The sequence below is a fragment of the Lagenorhynchus albirostris genome, chromosome 11, assembly GCF_949774975.1.
Source record: "Lagenorhynchus albirostris chromosome 11, mLagAlb1.1, whole genome shotgun sequence".
In the NCBI taxonomy this organism is placed as follows: domain Eukaryota; kingdom Metazoa; phylum Chordata; class Mammalia; order Artiodactyla; family Delphinidae; genus Lagenorhynchus; species Lagenorhynchus albirostris.
In genome coordinates this window covers 46,632,858-46,660,465 of record NC_083105.1, presented here as the reverse complement: position 1 = coordinate 46,660,465, position 27,608 = coordinate 46,632,858, and the positions used below count along the sequence as shown (strand labels likewise).

The following is a 27,608-nucleotide window of genomic DNA, read 5'->3' as shown; positions in this document are numbered from 1 at the left end:
CACTGCATACTGTGCTATTTCATTCCCTTTTGAGGGGGAGTATGGTGAGAAAAAGGAGGTGTATACAATAGGTGTGTACATCTTGGTTCTCTCAGCATCTGAGTCTGACTCATGGAAGAATCTCAAATATGTTGGCTGACTGCAGAAAAACCACAGAGGCTTACACAGTGAGGACAGACCCACCTGTCAGCTATCTGGAAGCTACTTTTTTTTTTTTTTTTGCTGTCCCTTTGGAGAAGGTTGTGCTCTCCTTTGTGCAGCTTTTCTTTATTTTGGGAAATGCTTAAATTCTTTACAAATAGAATGATATTTTTATGCATGGTCTGCCGATGATGGCTCTGCTTCAAGAGATGAGAATTCTTTTAGTTCAAATTTCTAAGCTGCTTCGACACCTCTCCTTGGGTCAGAATTTGAGCGAAGAGTTAACCAGATGTAATGTTTAAAATGAGTTATAAAGAACAAGACAAAACTAAATTTCAGCCAAATTTTAAGCTATGAAATCTGGTCACCTATCAGAGTTATTTTCATAAAAAGAGTCCTGGACACTAGCTCAGCACACTCTCATTTCGACCTGTATGAAAACAAGTCTATCCTGAATTTTTGAAGCAAGTATTGTAAGCAGAATCTAAATATAATTATGTGTTTGTGTGAGAAAGTGACAAATTTTGTGTTGCTTTGAAGCCTTATCAGACTCTCCTAGATTGGAAAAGCAATTTCTGTCTCCTCTGAATGTCTGTATGGCCCATTTACCAGGGCATAGTGATATGGGTCTGGTCGTTGCTGACCTAAGTCACCACTTGGGTGCAGGAGCATCGTGCGTCTTGTCTGTGGTTTAGAAACTAACTACTTTGAAATAGAAACAAGTATAGAAGAGTCAGTGTTTTGGTGACCAAAAGGACACCACAAAGACCTCCACTGACAACAGAAGCTCAGCCATAGGCGGCCAGACTTGTGCATTGGGCCCCCTTCCTTACTACCAACCGAGCTGTCTAATAAGGGAATGAATGTCTGTGTAACCTTAGTGCTCAGCCTTGGGCTCCCTCAGTGACACAGCACTGCTCAGATGAGAGACCCTGGGCTCGCAGTCTGCCACCAGCTGGCCTAGATGGGGATCTCAGTTTCCCCATCTATAAAACAAGGAGAGCAAGGTCTCTTCTACAGCTAACATCTTTTGACTATTAATGGTTTGTATTAGACTTTGTATTGCTGTCAATTAGATGGATATTGAAAAACATTACTAGACCCTATGTTTAAGGTGATCCATGTGGTCAGCTTTGGAGTATTATCAAGGTTTGAGACACAAAGGGAGACTATAAAATCTTACCTCATCAATGATCTTTAAAAGTGGACAAGTATTTATTTTTATGGGTTGGCACTAGGCATTGCCCCTGGTTGCATGGTCATCTACTCATTGGACCTCATCATATAGGCCTGGTATAATCATTAGATTAGGATATTTCAAAGAAGTCAATCAATCATAAGTGAGGCCTGTGTTAATATTAATAACTATTCTCTGCATTTCTGCTCACAAACCGCGCTCACTTGTTATGAGTGTATTATGACACCTTGATCTTGAAAATTCAAGAAGAGTACTCTCCTGAAAATGGTTTTTAGTATAGGCAATCATTTTTGTCATCTTGAAAACAATCTACCAAATTATAGACTGATACTTCCCTGTTTTCTCCCATCCAAAGTATAATTCATATTTTCAATTCTACTGGGATACTAAACGAGTTTGAGAACTTAGAGTTTGGCTGTGAATGAGCTCTCGTACCTCTATGCTACGTCTTATTAATAAATTCTTCAACAGTGATCCACCCTGGGCTTTGAAACCAGTTAAAATTCATTAATTTGCCTTGTCTTAAATATAAATTCTTCTTTTCCCTACAGAATACCCCTTTGAAAATGATTACTACTAAAACCTTCAGATTGTTAATGTGCTTCCCACTTTCTTCTTTTCTTGTGAATTCCTTTATTCTTTATTCACATTTCATCTCTCTTCTTTGTTCTTGGATCTTTAAATCTTAAAGGCAGTTACAATACTTGACTTAGTAATAATGGTAGTTCATGTTCTTCAGTCAAATACTGGGTCTATCCTACTGGTAAGGGCAATACATTGATGGTTTCTTTTGGACAACATACAGTCAAATCGGAGTACAAGAAAGCATTAAACTTTAGAATCAAAATCTACCCTGAATTTCTCCCTAGCTTGTGCTTTATTAAAACTTTCCTTTATTATTATTATTTTTTTTGTTGTGTTTCTCTCTCTCTCTCTCTTTTTTAAACATCTTTATTGGAGTATAATTGCTTTACAATGGTGTGTTAGTTTCTGCTATACAACAAAGTGAATCAGCTATATGTATACCTATATCCCCATATCCCTTCCCTCTTGTGCCTCCCTCCCACCCTCCCTATTCCACCCCTCTAGGTGGTCACAAAGCACCGAGCTGATCTCCCTGTGCTATGCGGCTGCTTCCCACTAGCTATCTATTTTACATTTGGTAGTGTATATGTGTCCATGCCACTCTCCCACTTTGTCCCAGCTTACCTTTCCCCCTCCCCGTGTCCTCAAGTCCATTCTGTACTTCTGTGTCTTTATTCCTGTCCTGCCCCTAGGTCCATCAGAACCATTTTTTTTTAGATTCTATATATATGTGTTAGCATATAGTATTTGTTTTTCTCTTTCTGACTTACTTCACTCTGTATGACAGACTCTAGGTCCAACCACCTCACTACAAATAACTCAATTTCGTTTCCTTTTATGGCTGAGTAATATTCCATTGTATATATGTGCCACATCTTCTTTATCCATTCGTCTGTCAATGGGCACTTAGGTTGCTTCCATGTCCTGGCTACTGTAAATAGTGCTGCAATGAACATTGTGGTACATGTCTCTTTTTGAATTATGGTTTTCTCAGGGTATATGCCCAGTAGTAGGATGGCTGGGTCATATGGTAGTTCTATTTTTAGTTTTTTAAGGAACCTCCATACTGTTCTCCATAGTGGCTGTATCAATTTACATTCCCACCAACAGTGCAAGAGGGTTCCCTTTTCTCCACACCCTCTCCGGCATTTATTGTTTGTAGCCTTTTTGATAATGGCCATACTGACTGGTGTGAGGTGATACCTCATTGTCCCACTTTATTCTTAATGAAAAGTAGATAAAGTCTAATGTATGAACTTCACATCATAAAAAGATCATTTTTCCTATGTCCAGCCAGCTGGTGAAGCCTTAGTTCCATTCAACTTCACCAATAGCTGTAGTACAAGATAATATTTATAGGATTGTACTTATAGCCTTTCATGGTCTCTGAATGCACAGTTTAGCAGAGGGGCAGGTATGTGGACAAATAACTATAAAGTGATAAACGTAAGACAGAACTGTTTATAAAGCTTCATACATGAGAAGAAGCCATCAGGTTCACTTTGGAGGGAGGAAAATATGGAGCTAGAGAGAAAAGGTGACATTTGTTAAGAATTTGAGCAAAGAAATAGGATATTCCAAATGATGTAAATAACACAAAAGTGCAAATATATTCTGAAAGCTGTGAGGAGTCTAGTGTAGTTAAAATGTAGGGTGCATAGGTCATGGGAAACTCCCAGGACAATCCCCCAAATGAGCACTGAGTCCCATAACATCCCACTGTTTCCTCCTCGTGGGGAGCAGATGAGATTGATGGACGGTTACTATCACCTATTGTTCTTTAACAAGTTATTGCTCCGTCTGAGTGTCTCTCTCAGAGTCAGGCTGCAAACATGCCCCAAGCCAGGCTAAAAGAAGCAGGGACACACTCAGCAGCTAAAAGAAGGAGGGACATACTCGCAAACTCCCTGTCTAATGCCTCCTTGTTTAGAAACCTTTGCTCTTTAATATATTTATCAAAACTTGTGAAGCCCTGCACCCCTTTGTCTCTCAAATAAGGTAGAATAAAGTTGAGGTTGACTCTCTCTGTGGACCCAGAAAAGTAATACAGGGGATGTCAGAATGTCCTTTTTCCTTTGCTGGAACCATCACCCACAAGGGCTCAGCTGTGGATCGCACCCCTTTGCACTCACTCTCAGAACCAAGTGAGCGGTGCCAGTTCTGAGCATCTAAGACTGTAGGAGGAGCCCACCTTCAGCAGAGCCTTCAAGCAAGATAGATAATATCTGGATATTGTTTGGAATTTTGTTTGATAGAGAAAAAGGAAAGAGAAAATTTCTATCTTATTGCAATCTTTATTCAGCATGATCAAAAGAATTGTTGATTCCGGCCCAGAGAGGGAAGCCTTCCTTAATTTTGACAGACCCTAAAGCAGTGGGGATGGGTGGCGTTATGACATGAAACTGGGGAAATAAGTTGGAACCAGGCTACGAAGAGCTTGAGCTTCATTTTAAAGCAATGAAGAGCTTTCCACGATTTTTATGCAGGGAGTTGACACAACGAGAGAGCACTTTGGTGGTGGCAGTGGTGATGGAGCTGTTAGGGCAGAAGCTAGAGGCAGGAGAGCCACAAGGAGGCTACTGTGAAGGCCCGCTGGGAGTTAGTGAAGAGCTGGGCAAAGGCAGGGGCGAGAGACTAGAACAAGGAGAAAGATGCTTGGTAGAATGTACAGGGCTTAGTCACTGCTCGGATGTAACTATGGGAACTGCGGGAACAGAAGTCAGATCCCCAACCAGGGATCAAACCTGGGCCCCCTGCAATGGAAGCATGGAGTCCTAACCACTGGACCACCAGGGAAGTCCCTGTTGTTTACGTTTTTAAAGAAAGATAATGAGTTCGGTTTTGAGGGTTTTGAGTTGGAGATGAGATGACTGTAAAGCTTCCTGGTGGAACTGCCCAGGAGGCAGGTACTCAGGTGACTGCTGGGGAAGGAGAATGAGATTTGGGAGATGTGAGCACCTACGTGGTTCCCAAAGCCACGGGAGTGGAGGACATCACAAAGAATGAAGATGGAGAGAAAGAAGAGCTGTGCCTTGAGGACAGACCCTCGGGAACTCGAACACTGAAAAGGCAGGCTGAAGAACAAGAACCATAGAATCCGCAGAGGTTAGGAGGAGAAGGGGAAGAGAACAGGGGAAAGAGGAGTTATGTCCAAGGAGGAGGGAGAGCTTTGGCATATCGTGTTGCCCCTGCCCTGGAAGTTAGCCAGTGATATTCACAGTAGGGGTGCCTGCTCTTTGCCAAAATGCGTCTCCAGAGTTCTGAGCAGGTGTACAGAAGTGATACATGGCCCAAGAAGCTCTGACAATAACCAGGGAGCCTGAACCCCACCCCCCGCCACGCACACACCCCTTGCGATTATTTATAATGTGATAATCTCCTCTTCTCCAAATTACAAATTAAGTATGGTTTGAGTTTGTGAAAATGAAAACAAATTAGTAATGGAACATTGATGCTGACTTTTTAGCAGCATAATTGTAGGATATTTGTTCATTCATTAATAGATTAAAAAAATATTGAGGTTAGAGCAAAGGAAAACAAGTTCCTACCCTCTAGGAACTTGTAGTCTTGTGGAAAAAGCTGAAGGAAAACAATTATGATATAGTGTGATATAATTCTACAACCCTTAATTAAAGAACAGAGCTAGACAGTGGTCATCAGTGGCTGCCAAAACCGTTAAGCGAAAGGCTGATGGGAAATGTTACAGTGGATGACCATTGTCATTTCATCAGCATGGAAAAGAGACACAGACAGGAAGTGCCTCCTGATATGATGCAACAGGAAGTACTCAGCACGACCCACGAAGCATGGGGTGGTAGAAAGGAGCCCAGAGTTCATGAAGCCTCTAGATCTAATGACCCACTGACAAAAATTATGGGAAATAGAGGAATACATTACCTTACATTATGAAAAATGGAATAGATTATGAGAAAGCAGTCAGCCACATTCAGAACATGGGAAAATCTATGGAAAATGAACTGATTTCTTTAACAAATAAATGGCACAGAAAACAAATCAGAGGGAGGACTGTTATAGATGAAAAGAAATTTAAAAGAGACTTCAACCAAACACAATGTATGGACTTTGGATTCTAACGCAAACTAAGTGTAAGAAGCAATTTTTGAGATAATTAGGGATATTTTAACACTGACTAGATATTAGATAATATTAAGGGATTATGATTAAAATTGTTAGGTGTGATAATGGTATTGTGGTCATGATTTTTAAAGAGTCCTTAACTGTAAAAAAAAATATATATATAACTGTAAAAATATATATGTAGTAAAATATATAATATTATTAATAATGCATAATATATAAATATATAAAATATAAAAATATATTATATTAAATATATATGTTTTTAAATACACAGTATTAGTAGGATTTGCTTTAAAATATTCTAGTGAGGTCATGGGCTGGGGGAACAGTGTATGTGGGCTATAAATGCAAAAAGAACACAGAATACTGATAACTGTAGAGACTGAGGTTTGGGTATGGACATTCATTATACTATTTTCCCTAGTTTCATGTATTTTTAAAAAATTTCATAATAAAATATTTAAAATTTTATTATGGAATTGGGGATAGAGGGTCCTGGGTGTGGGCCCTGCCTGTATGAGGCAATGACGACAGTGTTTTCCCAAACGTGTAACAGAATATGAGGATCTGCAGGATATTAATATGTGCTATACAACAAGGGGATCCAGGGGCTTCCCTGGTAGCACAGTGGTTGGGAATCTGCCTGCCATTGCAGGGGACACGGGTTCGAGCCCTGGTCCAGGAAGATCCCACATGCCACAGAGCAACTAAGCCCATGCACCACAACTACTGAGCCTGCGTTCTAGAGCCCGAGAGCCACCACTACTGAAGCCCGCACGCCTAGACCCCATGCTCCGCAACAAGAGAGAAGCCACCGCCATGAGAAGCCCGTGCAACGCAACGAAGAGTAGCCCCCGCTCGCCGCAACTAGAGAAAGCCTGCGTGCAGCAACAAAGACCCAACACAGCCAAAAACAAATATAAATAAATAAATAAATAAATTTATTAAAAAAAAAAAAGAAGGGAATCTTGGGGGGGGTCAAAGCAGTTTCAGCAATAGTGGGCTCAACCAAGCTCGAGGGGAGCCTTTGCTGCAGGACATGTCCGTTTTGTGGAGCATGGCCACCTGCACAGCTTTCATGTATCCTGTGACTCTAACAGGGGACATGGTAGCATGTAGAACTTTTCACCTTTTTGACCATAGGCAATTTTTTTTTTTAATAGAGGACTTTGCAGAGCTACTTGGGAAACACAAGGGCAAGAGAACTTGGGCCTGGTAAGGCAATGATACAGAGGAATGACAGGCTTGGTCTCTCTGAGGACATAGATTTGACTCTGAGGCCGTGGGGCAGGGCACGTGGGGCTTAGGGCTTGTGATTCTCTAGAACAGGGTTCAAGTCCCAGCTCAGCCACTTCATAACTGTGCAAAGCCCTTTAGCCTCTCAACTTCAGTTTTCTAGCCTGGAAATGGAAAATAATACTTCTCTCATCTGGTTTTTTTTTTTTTTTGGTGAAAACTTAATGAGATAACATGTTCAGAAATGCCCTGCAAATGTCAAAGGACTGTATAAATGGAAGCATTTATCCTTCACAATTAATGTACACTCCTTGGTGTGGGGTTGCAGCTGGGGTGGGCTGAAGGAGAGAAGAGATTAGAATCTGTTTCCTCTTTACTAACTGAAATTCTTGCGCTCAATCACCAGCCTATCTTAAAATGACCTTCATGATGAACTAGCTGACCTTTCCCCATGTTAATGCATTGATTAAAAAAAAAATCCATTTTTCTTCCTACCCACCTAAAGAAGATGGGCAACCAGTTCAGTAAAGATAAGAATATACATCATCCTCAAGGTCACTGAAATTTGTTTCAAAATAAAAAGTCCCAGAAAACATCAATATTCAATTCTCTTTCTTCTCCTAAAGAGTCATAGTTCTTTCCCCTTATCAGATTAAAACCCTGGACATTTTAGAGGAGGGAGACAGACAGGCTGGTCTGTGTCCTTCAGCCGGACTCTTACCTCAGTCTGGACCATGTGAACCCTGTGAAGTCTTAGGTCATGCACTGCTCCATAAATGTCCACAGAATCTTTGGAATCTAATTGCTGGAGGATTCGGTCCAATGCGATAAAGGTTCCAGTCCTACCCACACCGGCACTAGAAGAGAGCGTAAAGAAAGACTGAGCCTTTTTAATTAAACTGGCCTTTCCGGACTGTATCCAGAGACTCTAGCACCATCTTTCCTTTCCCTTCCAAGTTAGAGGAGACTATAGGAATACTTCTTTCTCTCAATGTGCTCTCTCAAAGAAATATAACCCAAGGCTCTGGCCTTCCATCTTTCCTCCTTCCTTCCTCCATCTTCCCACCCTGCCAGAGGTAAGGACTTGCTGTGTACCATTTCCATGCATGCTTTCATACTCTTCCTATATTCATGTAAATCCACACACAATATATTCTTTCAGTGTGTTTCCAAAATTTACTAAAATGGTAACATGTTTTATGTATTCTTTTGCCAACATTTCCATTGAATATTTTTTTGAAATTTGTCTACATTGTTACATGTAGATCTAATTTCTTGTGTAGAGTTCATAAACCACCACTAATCCATTCCCTACTGATAGACAGTGAGATCATTTTTAGTTTTTCTCTATTACAAACTGTGTTGCAGTGAACATCATTGTGCACATGTGTGGGGATTTCTCAAGGGTTGATATGTCGAAGCAGAACTGCTGGATCATAGCAATATGAACACCTTCAGCTTTACCAGGGATTGTCAAATTGCTCCCTAAAGTGATGGCACAACCTGGGGATTTTTGGTGCACATATTTTAAGATAAAGAAGAACAGTTTTTCAGTGGTATTGGGTGAAAATGCCCACCATTCTTTAGAAAGCAGGAAGCTCTTGAGAGCCTCACGTTCCTATTAAAAGCATCAGGGTTCCAATGACATATAAAAGCTGGGCTCCTAGGGTGCTGGGCAGATTTGGAGAAAATGAGTACATTTGACATTTCTCTTACTGTAGCAGTTCCCTGCTCTTTATTTATTAGTGCCATTCAGTTAGGGCTATCAGAGTGTTTCTGCAAACATTAATTAGCTAAACACCAGGCTCCCCAGGGAGAAAGACAGTGACAGACTGCTTGTTAGCTTGATTTTATGGACGTACAGACTGAAGCAAAGACAAGTCAAGAGAGAACAGAAATTTAAGAGCAAAATTGGGTTGCCACATATGGCAAGTACCACTTGACTTGGCAGGAAGTCTAGAGCAGGGATCCTGAAGGCTGGTTAGGTTTTACACAGGTGGAGGAGAGAGAGAAGGCCATTCCAGGAGTAAGAATGGTAAGAGGCAAGGATGAGTGTGAGCTGTCTCCTCCCCGGCTACAGTGGGAGGGGAGTCTCTGGGCATTTGGATAGGGGGGTGAGATGGGGCCTAATTATGGGGGACCTGGCAGTCGCAGAAGAACTTTGCATTTGCTATAGTAGGAAAAAGAGCAAGAGGGAGAGAAAGATGGAGAGTGAGGGTGAGAGACAGTGCAAAGGAATGAGGCTGGAGAGGAGTGGGTGGAAGAGGGTGGAAGAACATCCCCTGGGCCTCTGTAGACTGGTTGGGTAGACAAATCCTCCAGCCACTAGATTCTTCAGGCTTACACCCTTATTTCTACTCCCGGCTGCCACTTTGTTGGCTCCGGGGGGCGGAGTACCTGCAGTGCACCGCGGTGGGCCCGGCCCCCGGGGTCCTGTTGATGTAGTCCCTGACAGTTCTCACAAACTGGATCAGGGACTGGGTGGTCTCCGGGACTCCGTGGTCAGGCCACACCGTATAGTGAAAGTGGCGGATGAGTCTGTGCGCGTCCAGCTGTTCCTCCTGTAAGAGCAGAGCGACTAATAAGAGGAACGGCCCGAGGCAAACCTTCAAATTTGACAACCGTGCCCATGCAGGGATTCCTATGAGCGAAACTACAGGAGGAGAAACCAGCAGAAAATAGGACTGACGGGTGTTCTTCATCTGCCCAAGCTGCGTTATTAAACGAAGTCAAACAAACCAACATACGCTGCATATCCGAAACTCCCGGATGGTCCACTCGGGCAGCACGGACTCCGAGAGCATCTGCAGGATGAGGTCCCCGTAGTAGAGGGAATCCTGGTCCGCTGGCCAGTAATGGTCACACTTTACCTAGAGGAAGGCGGGCAGAAAAAAAAAGTGAGTCCGGAAACGCGCCTCCTCCATGAACCTGTACTTTCCCTCCTCGAAATGTCTTCCTGAGTTGGAATCCAGGGTGAGCTGCTGAGGCAGTCTGACCATCTTTTTCGCATTAACCTGCTCATGGCCAGGGCTGAAGCTGGGCTGCTGCTCCAAGTGAAGGAGAGACACCGTTCAAGGAGCAACCCCCCCCCCCCAACCTTCGGATTCATTTTCCTTTCAGGTTCAGTGTTCTATGGCTTTTGTTGAGTTTTTATTGATTTCCTCAGCATTTCAATTCCACTAGCACATAAGCCATGTCTTACAATTTCTCGGTTTTGTTTGTTTTTCTGAAGAAAGATCCAGTTGCGAAGAGGAAGGCATTGTCTCCCTGGCCCTTTTCTGTTTATATTTTGATATCGTTGTCCCAACCTGGGTCCAGTGCCATGTGATCTTTGAAGAGTCAGCACATTTAGCCAAGCTCTCATTCACAGGTGGAGACGGCGAAAGAAGACTGTGGACATATAATTACTGCGCACAGTTACTGGGCACTTCATGTAATCTCTCTTTCTAATCCTCAAAGTAACCATACAAAGTAGAGGATTATAAATGCCAGTACAAGAGGTTTGCTTAGTTTGCCCAGATAACTACCTTACTTTGTTTCTGCAGACACAGCCTAAAAGTCACTTCCCCTTCTTTCCTAAAAGTAGGCACAGCGCCAGTGACTCGGCCAGTTTATCTCTTCTCTCCATACAGCGGAGAATGAAGCAGACGAGAGGCCAGGTAATCCTTCTGTGTCATGGGCGCTTCTGATAATCCCAGTTGTCAAATGCAAACATCTTTGACTGAAACTTCAGACCCAGAATCAGAATTGGGCATCACCTGGGTTTACGATAGAGCCTTTTATAACCAAGTGGTTTTAATTCACTAACAGTGTTCTTACATGACCCCTACTTGGCTTTTACGGTCTTTAACTTCTTTTTATTCTTTTTTTTTTTTTTGCTGTACGCGGGCCTCTCACTGTTGCGGCCTCTCCCGTTGCGGAGCACAGGCTCCGGACGCGCAGGCTCAGCGGCCATGGCTCACGGGCCCAGCCGCTCCGTGGCATGTGGGATCTTCCCGGACCGGGACACGAACCCGCGTCCCCTGCATCGGCAGGCGGACTCTCAACCACTGCACCACCAGGGAAGCCCTGGTCTTTAACTTCTGATGGAGATGGGGAGTAGAATTACACCAGGTGGAGGAAAGCAAGGTTGGTATGTCAGGAAGACCGTTTACTCACTCGGCCCTTCTCCACACACTGGGTCACCATGACGATGTTGTGAACATTCTGTTCCCACGCCATTTTCCAGAAGTCATCCTTGGTGCCGGGAAGAGGTCCCTGAGTAGCGATGTATTCTCTCCTGAAGTTGTTGCCCTGCAATGAATTTACAATGTGGAGTCAGAAACAATGGGTCTCTTCACAACTCTAAACAAAGGGTTAGCTCTGTAGATTAGGTGAGATGTAAGTCTTTGCCAGGGCCCTGACTTGAGAAAAAAGATACTAACACGCGTCAAGGCTTGGAAGCAGGAAGGACAAAGGCCGGAACACTGAACTATTGTTAAGAGCCAAGTTGTTTTTTATTAGGTTGTGTTTATTCTTAAAGGCAGTGGAGGACTCAGGCAATAATTCAGATAACACTTCACCCTCAATTATGAGTGTAAATATATATACTTGTGTGTACGTGCGCGCGCACGTGTGTGTGTGTGTGTGTGTATGGACTGTCTGAGGAACTAACATTGATCAGGCTCTTTCCCTATTTAACACAGAAGAGTCTTAGTCATTTCAGGTACTTGACTTTGGGTTGTTGGTAAGAGATACCATGCAAGGGAAACTTAAGGGAAGAGAACCCACTGTTTATTGAGCATCCACCCCATAACATGTTGTGGGTCAGGATTTTCACAGATCTTATTTAATTGTAACCACAACTCTATGAGCTAGGATATTTTCACCCACACATCCTGCACTCCAGCAGCGTGGAGTTACTTGCAGATCCCAGTAAAAGCTCTTTCTCTCTTTGCCTCTCCTCAGGGCCTCTACGCTGTGTCACCTCTGCCGCCCCCATCCCCGCTCTACCCACTGCCTCTCGTCTGGTGAATCCTTATTTATCCTCCAAGTCTCAGCATGGTGCCTGCTCTGCTGAGCCTTCCTTTATCTTTCTTCCTGTTGGAGGATGTTCTCCCAGAAGCTCCTGCAGCCACCTATAGCCTCTCGCTACTCAGAGAGTGGTCCTCAGACCAGTGGCACAGGGATCATCTGGGAACCTGTTAGAAATACAGAATCCCAGGTCCCACCCCAGTCCTGCTGAATCAGAAGCTGCATTTTTTTTTTTTTTGGCCGAGACGTGCAGCATGTGGGATCTTAGTTCCCCAACCAGGGATCAAACCCGTGCCCCCTGCAGTGGAAGCACAGAGTCTTAACCACTGGACCGCCAGGGAAGTCCCGTCAGAAGCTTCATTTTAACAAGACCCGCAGATCATGTGGATATATGTTAATGTCGGAGAAGCACCATTCTAGCCTGTCAAGGGCATCGCCCACCTCGTCATTTCCTGATGCCACAACTCTGCTGAGAGTTCCCTGAGGGTTAGGATTCCATCTGACCCTCTCCTTGCACACAGCTCAGAGTCTGACTTACAGTTAGCACTTTACTATATAGTGTTTATGGAGTGAATGGAGGATTATTTGAGGTAAATATTATCCTCACTTTTTTTGGAAAAGGAAATGGAGGCCCAAAGAATTGACATAACTTGCTCGAGGTCCTAGAGTCAGCAAGGGGCAGAGATGGGATTCAAACAGGGTCTGTCTGACCTTAAAGCTTTTTCCACCGTAGGTGCTGTAGGAAGCTGGGGAAATGCTAGCCAGAATCTGAGCCCAAAGGTTTGACACAACCTTTGAGTTGTGTCTGTGGTTTTCAAAAATCCACATAACTTTGAATCAGCTTCCCTAGCTAGGCAGCCTTAGCCATGGAGGTCTAGCTTCCTCAGGGAGCTCTAATCTTGACTAAGGGCTGCAGAGCGAAAATGACCTTTGAAAATGCCTCCTGGGCTCATTATAATCATATGTGACTATAGCCATTTTGAAAACTGGGCCTTAGCAGTGATTGAATAGGACAGCCTGTGTTTTACGGCAATCAGACATATCTTTTTTTCTTTTTTTCTCTAAAACTGACATGTTTCCAGACCTAAGAACGGTGGGAGCGTGCTGGAGGAGGGTTGTCTCCAGCATAGCCACCCGTCAAAGCTTCATCCCAGTTACCATGGCCCCGTGGTTGGTTCACTTACAGGGATGTAGCTGGCATTAATATAGTCAGAGCACGGGTCATCATCCACATGGGACAGCTTCACTCGAGAGGCATCATCTGCAAGGAAATTTATTGACAGAGATTTGTCAGCGAGTCATGGTGGTTCCCCTACTGTTTACAGAATGCTTGGTATTTGATGTGCGTGAGCTCTGACCCCCATGACAGCCCCACAGGGGAGGTATTCTCATCTCCATTTTGCAGATGAGGCTTAGACAGGATCACTCACTTGCCTCTGGTGGCACAGGTGGCCCAGAAACACACAAGCAGACGAGCCAAATGCTCTCTGAAGCCCCCTCTGTGCTTTCCTTTGTAATACCATATCATTTGCCCGATGGAGTGGCCAGCTCCCTTTCACTGCTAGAATGAATACAATCCAGAAAAACTACCTTCTATTGCTTCACCTAATTGGGTAAGGATAACATATAAATATACGTACATACATAAATAAACAAACAAACAAAAATATATATAAAATTGCTAACTACAGACTTTAAGTAAACCCAGCTTGGCCCTTATTGTTAACCCTGTTACTGCTCTTAGGCCTCTATAAGGAGAAGGATTAGGACCACATGGTGAAGTGTCAACAGCATAAGAGGCCTCTCAGAGCCGGAATCTCAGCTGGTTGTTATCTCCCTGGAGGGAAGTGCAATAACATACAGGTCATTTCTTTTTAAAGACTTTTCAGAGCCTCTGATCTCCCATATCCAGCTATACCATATTGCTTTGCCCCATTTTACTCGTGGAAAAGAGAAAAAATGGCTAGAGGAAGACAGTATTACAAATTTCAACACAAAACTTACAGGGCAATATATTGTTGTATCGATTTTTCCCTCTATTCTCTGGCAAGAGTGCAATGTCACATGATTGGTTTCGACCCACGTCTTTTAGGTCCTGTTAGGTCAAAAGTAAGTTTGCAGGTGAAGAATGTGAGATAGAAAAGGGCAAATCAGACAGTCCCTGAGATACATAATCCTATAACCATATGTTACACTAGCTGCATTTGTGGAATGTCTCCTATCCAACCTCTGTGCATCAGCTCTGATCCCCACGAGAGCCCCACAGGAGGTAGTCTCATCTCCATTTTACAGATGAGGCTCAGACAGGATAATTCACTTGCCCCAGGTCACACAGGTGGCAAAGCTGGGAACTGAATCCAAAGCCTGGGCACTTTTCACCAAACCACATTGTCTCCCAGGCCAGCAAAAAGCCAGCTTAAATAACTGACAGCAATCTGTATAAAACAAACGCATGAAAGATGCTCAGCATCACTAATCATTAGAGAAATGCGAATCAAAACCACAATGAGGTATCACCGCACAGCGGTCAGAATGGCCAGCATCAAAAAATCTACAAACGATAAATGCTGGAGAGGGTGTGGAGAAAAGGGAACCTCCTGCACTGTTGGTGGGAATGTAAATTGATACAGCCACTATGGAGAACAGTATGGAGGTTCTGTTCTGTTTTTTAGTTAAAAAACTAAAAATAGAATTACCATACGACCCAGCAATCCCACTACTAGGCATATACCCTGAGAAAACCATAATTCAAAAAGAGTCATGTACCACAATGTTCATTGCATCTCTATTTACAATAGCCAGACATGGAAGCAACCTAAATGCCCATCAACAGATGAATGGATAAAGAAGAAGTGGTTCATATATACAATGGAATATTACTCAGCCATAAAAAGAAACGAAATTGAGTTATTTGTAGTGAGGTGGATGGACCTAGAGTCTGTCATACAGAGTGAAGTAAGTCAGAAAGAGAAAAACAAATACCTACGCTAAAACGTATATATGGAATCTAAAAAAAAAAATGGTTCTGATGAACCTAGGGGCAGGACAGGAATAAAGACACAGATGTACAGAATGGACGTGAGGACATGGGGAGGGGGAAAGGTAAGCTGGGACGAAGTGAGAGAGTGGCATGGACACATATACACTACCAAATGTAAAATAGATAGCTAGTGGGAAGCAGCCGCATAGCACAGGGAGATCAGCTCGGTGCTTTGTGACCACCTAGAGGGGTGGGATAGGGAGGGTGGGAGGGAGGCACAAGAGGGAGGGGATATGGGGATATATGTATACATATAGCTGATTCACTTGGTTATACGGCAGAAACTAACACAACATTGTAAAGCAATTATACTCCAATAAAGATGTTAAAAAAAAAACAACTGACAGCATTGGTTTGCATTTGAAGTTTGTCAATTCTTTCTTACCATCTGGTCTGGGTAGCGCTTTGTCTGCTATACTATTCCAGAGATCAAAATGGCCTCTGAGACTAGGTGGTATATTGTGCAGGGAATGGATTCAGGCACAAAAGAATGCTCAGCTGAGACCTTAAGTGCCAACCTAACTCCTGAGCCCAATCAGCCTGTGATTCCACAGTGAAGGCTTGGAGGGAAATCCTGCTAAGGACCAGGGGTGCCAAAGCATCACTGCCTCTGAGCTGTACCTCGTATTCCTTGGATAGAAGGTAGTTGGAGTCGGCCTGCAGCTTCATGAAGTGTCCTTCAAACTGATTTACTTTTATGGGGCTATAGTTAAAAATATAATAGAAGGAAAAGAAAATTACTGAAGAACAGGGAAAATGCCATACCCAGCCCCAGTTACATTTCAAAAGCAGATAATACAGTAACTAATGAGTTCTCTCTCTTACCAAGAAGTCTTCCGGTTACTGTGAAGAAAAGCCAAAAGGAGAAAGATCTCATTAGCAAATGTCATGTAATACAGTCAACTCATCCTTCAATAAATGAAGTGAAGGAAAACGTGCTCACCCTTTCTGGCCCAGGTTCAAGTGGACAGACAGTGGTCGATCCCGACGAATACTCAGGCGGGCAGAGGGCCTTTCTCGACCATGGCTGCAACCCAAGGGAGAGGACTTATATTCTGATTATGAAATAATTTAAACAAATGTCTCCATGTATGGTAAGGCTGTGCATGTTTGTGCAAATATGGATTTTTCAGTACGTGTATATTTTACACTCAGCCAACATCCCTTTGAGGGAGGGGAAAGTGAGGGAGCACATAAAGAAGAAATAGATTTTTCCCACTCGGAAACCATCCTGCAATAGCTGGAGATTTGTCTTCTGGTTTTTGGCTACAGGTCATAATCACTTCCCACACTCTCAGTAAAGCTTTCTATAAACACACACACACACAGAGTAAACCTTAGAGGCAAGACACGACTGGAAGAGAGAGGACGTGCCAAAGAAAAGAAATTCCCTACGAGAAGAGGGCATGGCACTGGGGTCACATGCTGTTTAGTTCTTTTTCGTCCCTCCTTAAGTTAGCATGGCAGATATGAGCCACAAAATGGAGATGTCAACCATACTTTTCAGCATATTTCAGAAAAGTATTCGGGCACACAATTTGCAGACATCTCTGTCTTCGGGAGGTAACTGAACCACACACACGATTTTTTTTTCCTGTGCCAAAGGAGCTATTTCACATCCAAATGAGGCTACAGGTGGCCCCTCAGTCATTTGGTGAGGGCAAGACTCAGCAGTGGTTGTGTAGAGAGGCTGAAAAAAGTGAGTCATGGTTTTAGGGTTTGATTCTTGTTTTTCTGAACAAACAAAGGTGATTTAACCTGGAGAAATTAAATGATTTCTCCCTCCTTACTTTTCAGGCTAAAGAGCATTTTCAGTTGCATCTTTAAAATTGTGGACCCAATTGCCAAAGGGATCTTTGTACTCACCTGGCTTTCTGTCTGCAGATTAATAAGGCAACAACAGCTACCAGCATGCCAATTAAGAACAGACCAGCACTCACACCTTCAATAACTCCAAACAAAGGCTCTACAATAATCCAGAGGGCAACAACAAACCCAGGTGGGAAAATTAGTGTTAAAGAACCAGTAAGATAGCTATTGGAACCCTATCTCCCTAGGAACGTTATTACAGAAGGATTCAAACGATGGCCACACTAATGCATTTACTATCGAAAGGCTAAGCGGTACGCAGCTGAACAGATGAGACATTGGCTACTACCAAGTGACAGCAGGTTGGTCATTATACTTTTGGAGTCAATGGTGTTCAGCTTATAAAGGAATTTGGGACTTCATCTATGCTTGTATGTAAAGCTTTGGGGCACTTGAGATAAAGGCCAGCAGTTTGCCACCAAGGTAAAGATGCTATTTCACTTGTATGAAACGTGTTTTACAGCATCTGGGACATTGGCAAATCCAGTGAATGGCTCAGAATTATTTTAATGAAATGCCATTTTTATTATCTGGTTCGATACTGCCACTGGGAGTTTATGAACAGGTAGCCCATTTTAAAAACAGTCTATTGAAATATAATGCATATGCCATACTATTCACCAATTTAAACCGCGCAATTCAATTATTTTACATTCAATTTTATAACATTTTCATCACCCCCCTAAAAGAATCCCCAATGCCCCTTAGCAGTCATTCTTCATTCCCTCTCCCTAGACCCTGGCAACCACTAATCTACTTTGCCTTCATAGATTTGCCTATTCTGGACAATAAATTGAGTAATAAATATGTGCTTTGTTTGTGATTGGCTTCTTTCCCTTAGCATGTTTTCAAGGTTCATCCATGTTGTGGCATGTATCAGTATTTCATTCCTTTTTATGCTGAATAATATTCCACTGTGTGGATATATCACATTTTGTTTATCCATTCAGCCATTGATGGACATTTGGGTTCTTTCTATTTTTTGGGTTATTATGAATAAAGCTGCTATGAATCTCCATATACGAGTTTTTATTTTAATTTCTCTTGGGTATACACTTAGGAGTGGAATTGCTGGGTCACAGGGTAACTCTAGGTTTAATATTTTGAGAAACTGCGAAACTGTTTTCCAAAGAAGTTACACCATTTTGTTGATACATTCTACAAGCAATGTATAAGGGTTCAGATTTCTCCATATCCTTACTAACGCTTGTTATTGTCTTTTTGATGATAGCCATTCTAGTGGGTGTGAAGTAGTATTTTATTGTGGTTATGATTTGCATTTCCCTAATGTCTAATGACGTTGAGCATCTTTCCATGTGCTTATCGGACATTTATGTATTGTCTTTGGCGAAATGTCTATTCACATCCTTTACCCATTTTTAAATTGTGTTGTCTTTTTATTATTGAGTTGTAAGTGTTCTGTATGTTCTGGATACTTGACCTTTATCAGATATATGATTTGCAAATAGTTTCTCCCATTCTGTGGGTTGTCTTTTCACTTTCTTTATGGTGTCCTTTGAAGCACAAGAGTTTTGAATTTTAATTAAGTCCCATTTACCTAGTTTGTTGTTGTTGTTGCTTGTGCTTTTGGTATCATAGCTAAGAAACCATTTCCTAAGTCGAGGTCACAAAGATTTACTCCTGTTTTCTTTTAAAAGTTTGATCATTTTAGCTCTTACATTTAGGTCTGTGGAGTAGTCCATTTCTGAAGTTGCATTTTAAGCCCTTGGATTTGTTTATTCAATGTGCTTTTCAAGACTTACCAAATCAACACAGTCATGTTTCTTTTACTGAGGTTAATATTCTTTTTCGGATATATGTTTACTATCTTCCTTTATTGGACTACATGCAATTTTTGTTGTATAACAATAATTTAAATAGGGAAGAATGTGTTTACAAATCCCTTACTTAACATTAAATTATAAGCAAACACATCTAAATCCTCCTGTGTTCTGATCCCTTTTTGGTTTGAAAAGTGGGAGATTATCCCTATATTTGGCATTAATAGATGGGAGTGTTTGTGAGGCTGAGTCATCTTTTGTCATACAGCATGAGAGACTGTTTTAGCTATAAAGAAGAACTTCCTGAGACCAAGCATTGTGGAAGGCTGGGTACAGGGAAAGGCTGGGCAGATAATGGTATCAAAGAACAATGTGCTAAAAAATAAAGCCATTCTCAGCATGTTGGAAATATTCTGAATCCGAGCAGTGCAGAGGTTAAGAGGTCAGGCAGAAAGGGCCAGAACTGCAGCTCTGCTATCTTGGGCAAGTTACATAAACTCTTGGTATCTCAAATCCTCACCTTTGAAATGGGGATGATAATAGGATCTACCTCAAAAGGTGGTAGTGAGGATCAGGTATATTCTAAGCACAATGCTTAAAACTGCTGCTCCACAGGATGAAAAGTAAAATTAGCGACTATTATTACTCAGGCTTTCCCTCTAACATAAATTTATGTAAAGCCAAGTTAACATTTTGTATCATGTAAAAGCAACGTATAATAAACAAAAGGAAAAAAGTCACCTGTAATCCCACTACTCTGAGAGATTCATCATTAATACTTTGGTGTTTTTTCCTTCTAGTCTTTTTTTCCTATGCATTTCTATGTATATATTTCATATACACATTCCCACTAACGACTTGAAAGCCTTTTGTACCTACTTCTGTTTTGGCCTGTGCAAACTCTTGATCTGAATGTTTTTTTAAAAAATTCATGTTTAATAGGAAAAAAAATCTGGTATTTCTTTCCACCTTCTTTACACGATTAATCCCCTTTCAGTCCATTCTGCTACAGAAGTCGTGAAATTCCTCTAATCCACATCAATCCATGATCATATAAAGATTAAAATCCAAGCAAAAGTAAATGTTCCCCTTACCACCATCAGCCAAGTCCCCAGATCTCCCCACTAGAGGCTCTTGTAGGTGACATGGTGTTTGGCAGACTACGTAAAGTCGATGGAAAGGTTAGCCTTACCTGACTCAGTGGTGATGGGCAAAGAGAAAAATGTGTCTGAATAGAGTGGCTTTGTGAATTCCTTCAGGTCCTCATCAAATAGCTGGGTAAAAGCCCGAATGCTGATTCTGAAAAGAAAACCAATTTATTTAAGTACAAATTAGTGACTCACCACAGTAGGGTCAAGGAGAAACAGGGTGGTCACCTGGTCAATATGTATGTAGGGTAGGGTATGAATTATGAAATCAGATAGCCCTGGGTTCGTGCATTCATGCATTCACTCATTTATTCATCAAGTATTTATTGAGCCCCTACTGTGTGCCAGTACCTGTCCAGGAGCTGGATATACTGCAAAGAATAAGCCTCTATCACCTCGAGGTTTACATTCTTGAATGTAAAACTAAGCTTAGTAGGCTGAAGTCATAGGGCGATATGGGAACAAAAAATCACTCTCTAACATCTAGAGTATGAGCTGCCTCATAGGTAGTGAGCTTCCAGTCATTGAGGGTGTGTAAGCAGAGACTGGAGAACCAGCTCTCAGGGAATCTGTAGGACAGCAGCCCTGCACTAAGTTATAGATTGGCTTGGGTGACCTCTTCAGTATGTTCTATCCTGAAGTTTCCTAGACTATAGGTTTACTGAGAGTATGAGGATCAGTTTATATGGGAAAACTTTTTCTAGGGTTAATTTAAATTGTAGGAAAAGTAATGGACGATTCTTTTTTCCTTAAAAAAAAAAATCTAGATTTGCTCAACCCAAAAGTATCTGGGCACATCCTGTAATAATGCTGAAGCAGTACCAACATTAGTACCAGCCAGGACAAATTGTTCTGACCTTTTGCCCTCTCCTTCTCACTCATGCCCAGGCCCAGGTATCATCTTCAAGCTGATACTCATCAATTTCCATCTCTAAAAAAACCTTCCAAGTCAAAAGTTGTACTTCCAGGAATAACAGACTGTTGATGGAGGTATTGTGCAATGTCCCCAAAGGGTAACAAGCAGTCAACACACATTAAGTGGGAGGGGAGGAGTTGGTGTGTGTTGCTAATGTATTATACCTTTGGACATTGAAAGGAGTCTCTCCCATGAAAAGAGTTTCTTTTACAACCCTCAGAATGGGAGAAAATATTTGCAAACGAAGGAACTGTCAAAGGATTAATCTCCAAAATGTACAAGCAGCTCATGCAGCTCAATATCAAAAAAACAAACAACCCCATCCAAAAATGGGCAGAAGACCTAAATAGACACTTCTCCAGAGAAGATATACAGATTGCCAACAAACACATGAAAGGATGCTCGACATCTCTAATCATTAGAGAAATGCAAATCAAAACTTCAGTGAGGTATCACCTCACACTAGTCTGAATGCCCATCATAAAAAAACCTACAAACAGGGCTTCCCTGGTGGTGCAGTGGTTAAGAATCCGCCTGCCACTGCAGGGGACACGGGTTTGAGCCCTGGTCCGGGAAGATCCCACGTGCCGCGGGGCAACTGGGCCCGTGAGCCACAACTGCTGAGCCTGCGCGTCTGGAGCCTGCGCTCTGCAACGAGAGGCTGCGACGGTGAGAGGGCCGCGCACCGCGATGAAGAGTCGGCCCTGCTCGCCGCAACTAGAGAAAGCCCTCGCATAGAAACGAAGACCCAACACAGCCAAAACTACATAAATAAATAAATAAATTTATTTTTTAAAAAAAACAGAAAACCTACAAACAGTAAATGCTGGAGAGGGTGTGGAGAAAGGGAACCCTTTTGCACTGTTGGTGGGAATGTAGATTGATACAGCCACTATGGAGAACAGTATGGAGGTTCCTTAAAAAACTAAGAGTAGAACTACCATACGACGCAGCAATCCACTACTGGGCATATACCCTGAGAAAACCATAATTCAAAAAGAGACATGTACCACAACGTTCATTGCAGCGCTATTTACAATAGCCAGGACATGGAAGCAACCTAAATGTCCATGAACAGATGAATGGATAAAGAAGATGTGGCACATATATACAATGGAATATTACTCAGCCATAAAAAGAAACGAAATTGAGTTATTTGTAGTGAGGTGGATGGACCTAGAGACTGTCCTACAGAGTGAAGTAAGTCAGAAAGAGAAAAAGAAATACTGTATGCTAACACATATATATGGAACTTAAAAAAAAAAAAGGTTCTGAAGAACCTAGGGGCAGGACAGGAATAAAGATGCAGACATAGAGAATGGACTTGAGAACACGGGGAGAGGGAAGGGTAAGCTGGGACGAAGTGAGAGAGTGGCATGGACATATATACACTACCAAATGTAAAATAGCTAGTGGGAAGCAGCCGCATAGCACAGGGAGATCAGCTTGGTGCTTTGTGTCCACCTAGAGGGGTGGGATAGGGAGGGTGGGAGGGAGATGCAAGAGGGAGGAGATATGGGGATGTATGTATATGTATAGCTGATTCACTTTGTTATGCAGCAGAATCTAACACACCATTGTAAAGCAATTATACTCCAATAAAGATGTTAAAAAAAGTTTCTTTTATTTGTATAGTGATTTGTAAGTGTGAAGAACTTTTATAAATATGATTCTATTTGACCATCTCCAACCTCTCCAATATAAGAAGGTTATGATATTATTTCACAGATTTGGAACCTGAAGCTTGGGGAGATTCCATTTCTCACTCAAGATCATAGAGAAAGCTGGTAAAAGAGAACTCAAACTCAGTACTTTCTGACTCGTAGTCCAATTCTCTTTCTCTTATTTCCTCTTGGCTTAGTTTTGGTTTAACAGCAGTGACTTCTGTTGGAGGGGTGGCAAAAAGGGCCTGGGCTAGGAAGCATAGGGCTTGAGGTCTAGCTCTCACTGTCACTGATTAGGTGAATGGTTCCCAAAGTTCTTTATGCCTCAGTTTTCTCAACTGTGAAAATAAAAGCATTGGGTATAACAACCTTGACAGGTCCTGCTCTGGAATTCTGGGATTCATAGGTGCAAACGCAAAGTACAAAATGGATGCAGATGAATAAGGGCCTTTAGGAACCCTGGAAGGAGATAATGACTTACTGTAGGCTTGGCTTAAAACTAGCAGGTCCACAGGAACTCTGCCCTTAAACCCTTCCAGTAATGGACACCACAACCACATCTCCTAGCCCAGCAATTAGCACCTATTCAGAATCCTGTCCCATCCTATCTTCCTGCTTTTGTCTTCCCCACTACCCCTCTACACGACCCCCACTTTCAAATGGGAGTATTTGCTCTTCTCTAAACAATCTGTGTATTTCTGCCTCTGCACTGTGAATCTCCTCTTGCCTCTATCTCCATAGTTTCAAATTCTTCCCTACTTTTCAGCGCCCAGCCAAAATGATACCTCCTTCAAGAAGCCTTTTGAAACTTCATAGCATTTATTTACCTATACCCCTCTTATGTCCTTCAACATCTCTGCCCATATTTTACAGACATGTCTTCTGTTTATGTATATAAGATTATTTTAATGAACTGATATCTGATAGTAAGTTTTTCAACTTTAAATGTGTCCCAAATCAGAATTCTATAGCACAAAGTTACAGATCATGTGGTTCAATTTCCTTCATTTGAGGAAAATGAGGTCAAGAGAAGCTGAAACCTGATCGTGGTCCCATGGCTATTCTATTTAGAATAGAAACAAAAACAGATCAGCACTTCCCCAACCACCAAACTGCTTCTCACCCATCATGATCCGCCCATTCTCTTCCCATATGGAACAACGCTAATTATATACCCGGATAGTAGGAACCCAACAATGAACGGAAACACATTATACATTCGTTGACATAATAAACTTGCGTAGCAGCTAAACCTAGCATTTCTCATTTCTTTTCAGTCCTAATTTTTCTTTTTCCATGTTCCTTCCTGTCTACCTGTTCTCTCTGAAGAAAAAGATGCCTGAGAGCATTGAGGGTCACCATGGTGATTATCGTCGTGAGACAGGCAGAATTCTGCCTGCACAGAGCCTGGGTTCAGCAGCTATCACATGGGGGTCACTCAGCGTGCGGTTCTCTGTGCTCGTATCGAGCATCATCTGCCTGGCATGCTGTTCACAGGAGTGAACGAAATGTGGAGAAATAGAGGAAGCTGTGTCCTAGAAAACAAATTAGTGCGGCAGGAGGTGATTAAGCTATAAGAATGTGTAACCCTTCATAGAGCATCTTGGCTCATTTCCTTGTTTGTTCATAAACACTTAATGGCGTCTCTTTTGTGCCCGGTACTTGCCATATTGTTTTGTGACCGATGTCACGTCTGTCTCCCCTATTGGACTGTGAGCTCTTGAAGCCTAGTGAAGAGGGTAGGCTATTAAACAAAGGGCTAAAAACCACTGCTAACTGGAGGATTAGAGGGGTGTAGAGACTGGGTGCTGTGGAAATGTAGCTGAGGGCCCTACTGCCCAGCTGTGGGTTAACAGGGGTGGCGCGGGCTAGCTGCAGATTGAGCTGGCCTTTAAAGTGTGTGAAGCAATTCACCAGTCAGACGGGAGAGTGGAGGGCATCCCAAATGGAGTGAAAAGGATGTGCAAAGGCTCAGGGGGCTAAGAGAGCCAGATTTAAGGGAACTCAGAGGAACAGGGCAAGGCAAAAGGGCAGAGTGTACTTGGGGCAAATGGCGGGAGACAAAGCTGGCGGGGCAGGCAGGAGGGAGGAGGCGGGGGCTTTGTGTGCCCTGCTCTGGAATCTTCACTTGCTCCTGGAAATGAATGGGAACCACTGAAAGACCTTAATCTAGAAGGGACATGGCTAGGTTTGATCTGTCATCTACATGACTCCTCAGGACAGTCCTGTGATGTTTTGCAGATGAGGAAAGTGAGAATTAGAGAACTGAAATGCCATTTACAAGGTTACACAGCTGAAAAGTGGCAGTGCTGGAACTCCAATTGCAGGGCCTCTTCCTAGGACCTTGGCTGCCGTTATGGACAGGAAGGAGTGTGCTGGGAGACTGGGGGCCTGGTCCACACGTGAACTCTCTCTAGCTTCTTGTTCTCTTTCTTTCTTTTTTTTGTTTTTTGCAGTATGCGGGCCTCTCCCTGTTGTGGCCTCTCCCGTTGTGGAGCACAGGCTCTGGACGCGCAGGCTCAGCGGCCATGGCTCACGGGCCTAGCCGCTCCACGGCATGTGGGATCTTCCCGGACCGGGGCACGAACCCATGTCCCCTGCATCGGCAGGCGGACTCTCAACCACTGCGCCACCAGGGAAGTCCCTTGTTCTCTTTCTTAGACATAGTAATGAGTCATCTTCTCTCCTTCTCTTTCAAAAAGCAAACCAGAAAACAAACAAAAACAGCCTCAACTTTCCAACCCACAAAGAGAAAATAGCCCTTAGGAGACTTTTCCTCAAATTTCCTGGAGCCCAAGTGACCAAGGAGCTGAGGCAACTCTTGATTCTAATAGGAACTAAAGGATCCCGGCGTTCTGATCTCTTTTATATTTCTCCTTTGCTCTGTCTGAGATCTCATCTCCTTCAGGTAGGCTCCTATGGCCTTGTCCTCAAGCAAATATCACTAATAAGTTTGTGTGTGTTTACTTTGGAGGTGCCAATCTTGGCTGTGTGGCAGTAGCACTTTTGTGGTGAGTCCTGGGCAGAGGTAGCTATACAGAGTTCCTGCTCAAAGTGAGTCCTCTGTTTTAGGGCAACTGTTGGCCTGCCTTTGTTGATGCAAGGGAGGGGCTAAGAATGACATGATGCCGTGTCACTGTCTCCTTTTGGAGCTGGCAGAAAAGTTTCTGCTGAAATTCAGGGGTGACACTCAAAATATGCAAGTGTTAATAAGACCTGGACACTGCCAACCAGAATGGACACTGGCCCATAGAGAACCTGACTGACTGCCATACTGGCTGGATATCAGCTCTGCCAACATCCAACAGAGAAGGCACATCCTCTGCAGAAGTATTAATCTTGGATGCCTGTGGCCTTATATCCAAGATGGAAGCCTAGGTTCTCTATCTCTTGGGGATCCTGGTTTGGGGGGCTGTGTATGCTTATACCTGCTTTCGGGGAGCATAGTGTAGATGAAGGGCACAGACAATTCCTACAGATGGAAGGGCCTGTTGGCTGTAGTAGTGCTCCCTGGGGCCAAACCAAAGAGCTGCTCCTTTTCATCTGCCATCTTACTGGGAGGAGAGGGTGCTTCCACTCATTCAGGGGCCTTTCCCTTCAAGGGTTCTATCTGGACCAAAGAGCACTTTCGTCTTTTATGCCTTAGAAGGTAAATTCCAGTCCTCACTAAAAGTGGAAGATAAAACCTCATATGTCTTGAGTCTCCCTGAACTCAATCTTTCTATTTGGACATTTTCACAATTGTTAACATGGTAAGTAAATTGTCTGATTCATACTAGAGAAGTTTTAGGAGAAAGGACAATCTATTAAGAACCTTCAATTCTTCACATAACGAATGGGAGCTTTTGCACCATGCGAAAGCCTTCTTTACACATTACCTGTGAATGCAGGCAGGAACACAACTTTTATAAATTACCTAGTAAAATGTAGAGCACTCTTGTAACGCAGGTTATTAATCTACAGGAGCTCGTGTGCATCAGAGGCCCAGATAGCTGAGCGCCCAGTGATGGAGCACATCCCTTCTAGCAAAATGACGGTAACACATCTAACCTGTAGGCCGTGCGTGGCTTCAGCGGTCCGTCACAAAATTTTTGCTGATTGGGATCACATTTTCCACCCAGGCTCTCCATCTCTGCACCAAGCTTAATGTTAAAACTCTTAGAGTTGCTGTCAGGACTTTCCGCACATTTGCTGGCAAAATAGTCTGTCTGGTACACCCGAATGGAGGCATTGTGCCTGTATTCCAGGTAGGAGGGCAGAGGGTGCTGCTGTTCTGGCTTCAGCTCATCACTGCCTGGAGGGAGAAAACCCACAGTGAAGCACTGACTTCCTTGTGACTTCAGTCATTTCTAACCAGGTTTCTGAGGTTACCTCCTCACCCACTATCTCTAGTCATCCCTGGAGTGCAGAATCTGTCATCTCAAAGGATGCTATGAAATTCTCCCAATGAAATTAATTTAATTCACTTTTTCTAAGATAAGCAAAAATTAAAAATAAATAGTGCATACACAAAATTTTATATATGCATATTCATCTACACCGACACACACACACACATACACACACACACACACACACACATACACTATCATTTTTCTGGGAAAGAAAATACGTGTGAACGAGAGGGTGGCTCATGTATCAAATGATAATGTGTCCGTAACTCCAGAAAGTTGGACACTCCCCACTGTGAGAGTCAAGCCACTCGAAAAGGTCTCTACCTTGCCAATAACCATTGTAGCTGAGCGAATAAGGAGATCCCTATGACCTGGGAAATGGGGAAGAGATAAGAGCAATCAGGTCTGAGGCCAGAGCAGTCGCCTCATAGGCACGCTCCCCGTGCCGTGCCCAGTCTGATAATTGCTCCGTGTCCTGCTCTGTTATCTTGAGTACAGCTTAATCCTGGCTTGAATTTGGTC

The 27,608-nt window shown here is 42.9% G+C and overlaps 1 protein-coding gene across 4 annotated transcripts in view; it reads right to left on the bottom strand.

The window, feature by feature from the left end:
- The window catches only part of PTPRB (protein tyrosine phosphatase receptor type B), a 112,807-nt gene that overhangs the window by 4,345 nt on the left and 80,854 nt on the right, over positions 1–27,608 (bottom strand). For 3 of the 4 annotated variants that reach the window (XM_060165336.1, XM_060165337.1, XM_060165338.1), the window contains 12 exons: positions 26,743–26,986; positions 20,157–20,263; positions 17,181–17,280; positions 16,258–16,341; positions 16,140–16,157; positions 15,936–16,017; positions 14,279–14,369; positions 13,459–13,535; positions 11,420–11,554; positions 10,009–10,131; positions 9,659–9,822; positions 7,983–8,118 (listed from right to left, as the gene is read on the bottom strand). In XM_060165336.1, coding sequence (XP_060021319.1) covers positions 7,983–8,118; positions 9,659–9,822; positions 10,009–10,131; positions 11,420–11,554; positions 13,459–13,535; positions 14,279–14,369; positions 15,936–16,017; positions 16,140–16,157; positions 16,258–16,341; positions 17,181–17,280; positions 20,157–20,263; positions 26,743–26,986 — 1,361 coding nt within the window. Of the gene's footprint in view, positions 1–7,982; positions 8,119–9,658; positions 9,823–10,008; positions 10,132–11,419; positions 11,555–13,458; positions 13,536–14,278; positions 14,370–15,935; positions 16,018–16,139; positions 16,158–16,257; positions 16,342–17,180; positions 17,281–20,156; positions 20,264–26,742; positions 26,987–27,608 lie in introns of those variants that run through there. The other variant, XR_009543373.1, reaches the window with a different exon arrangement.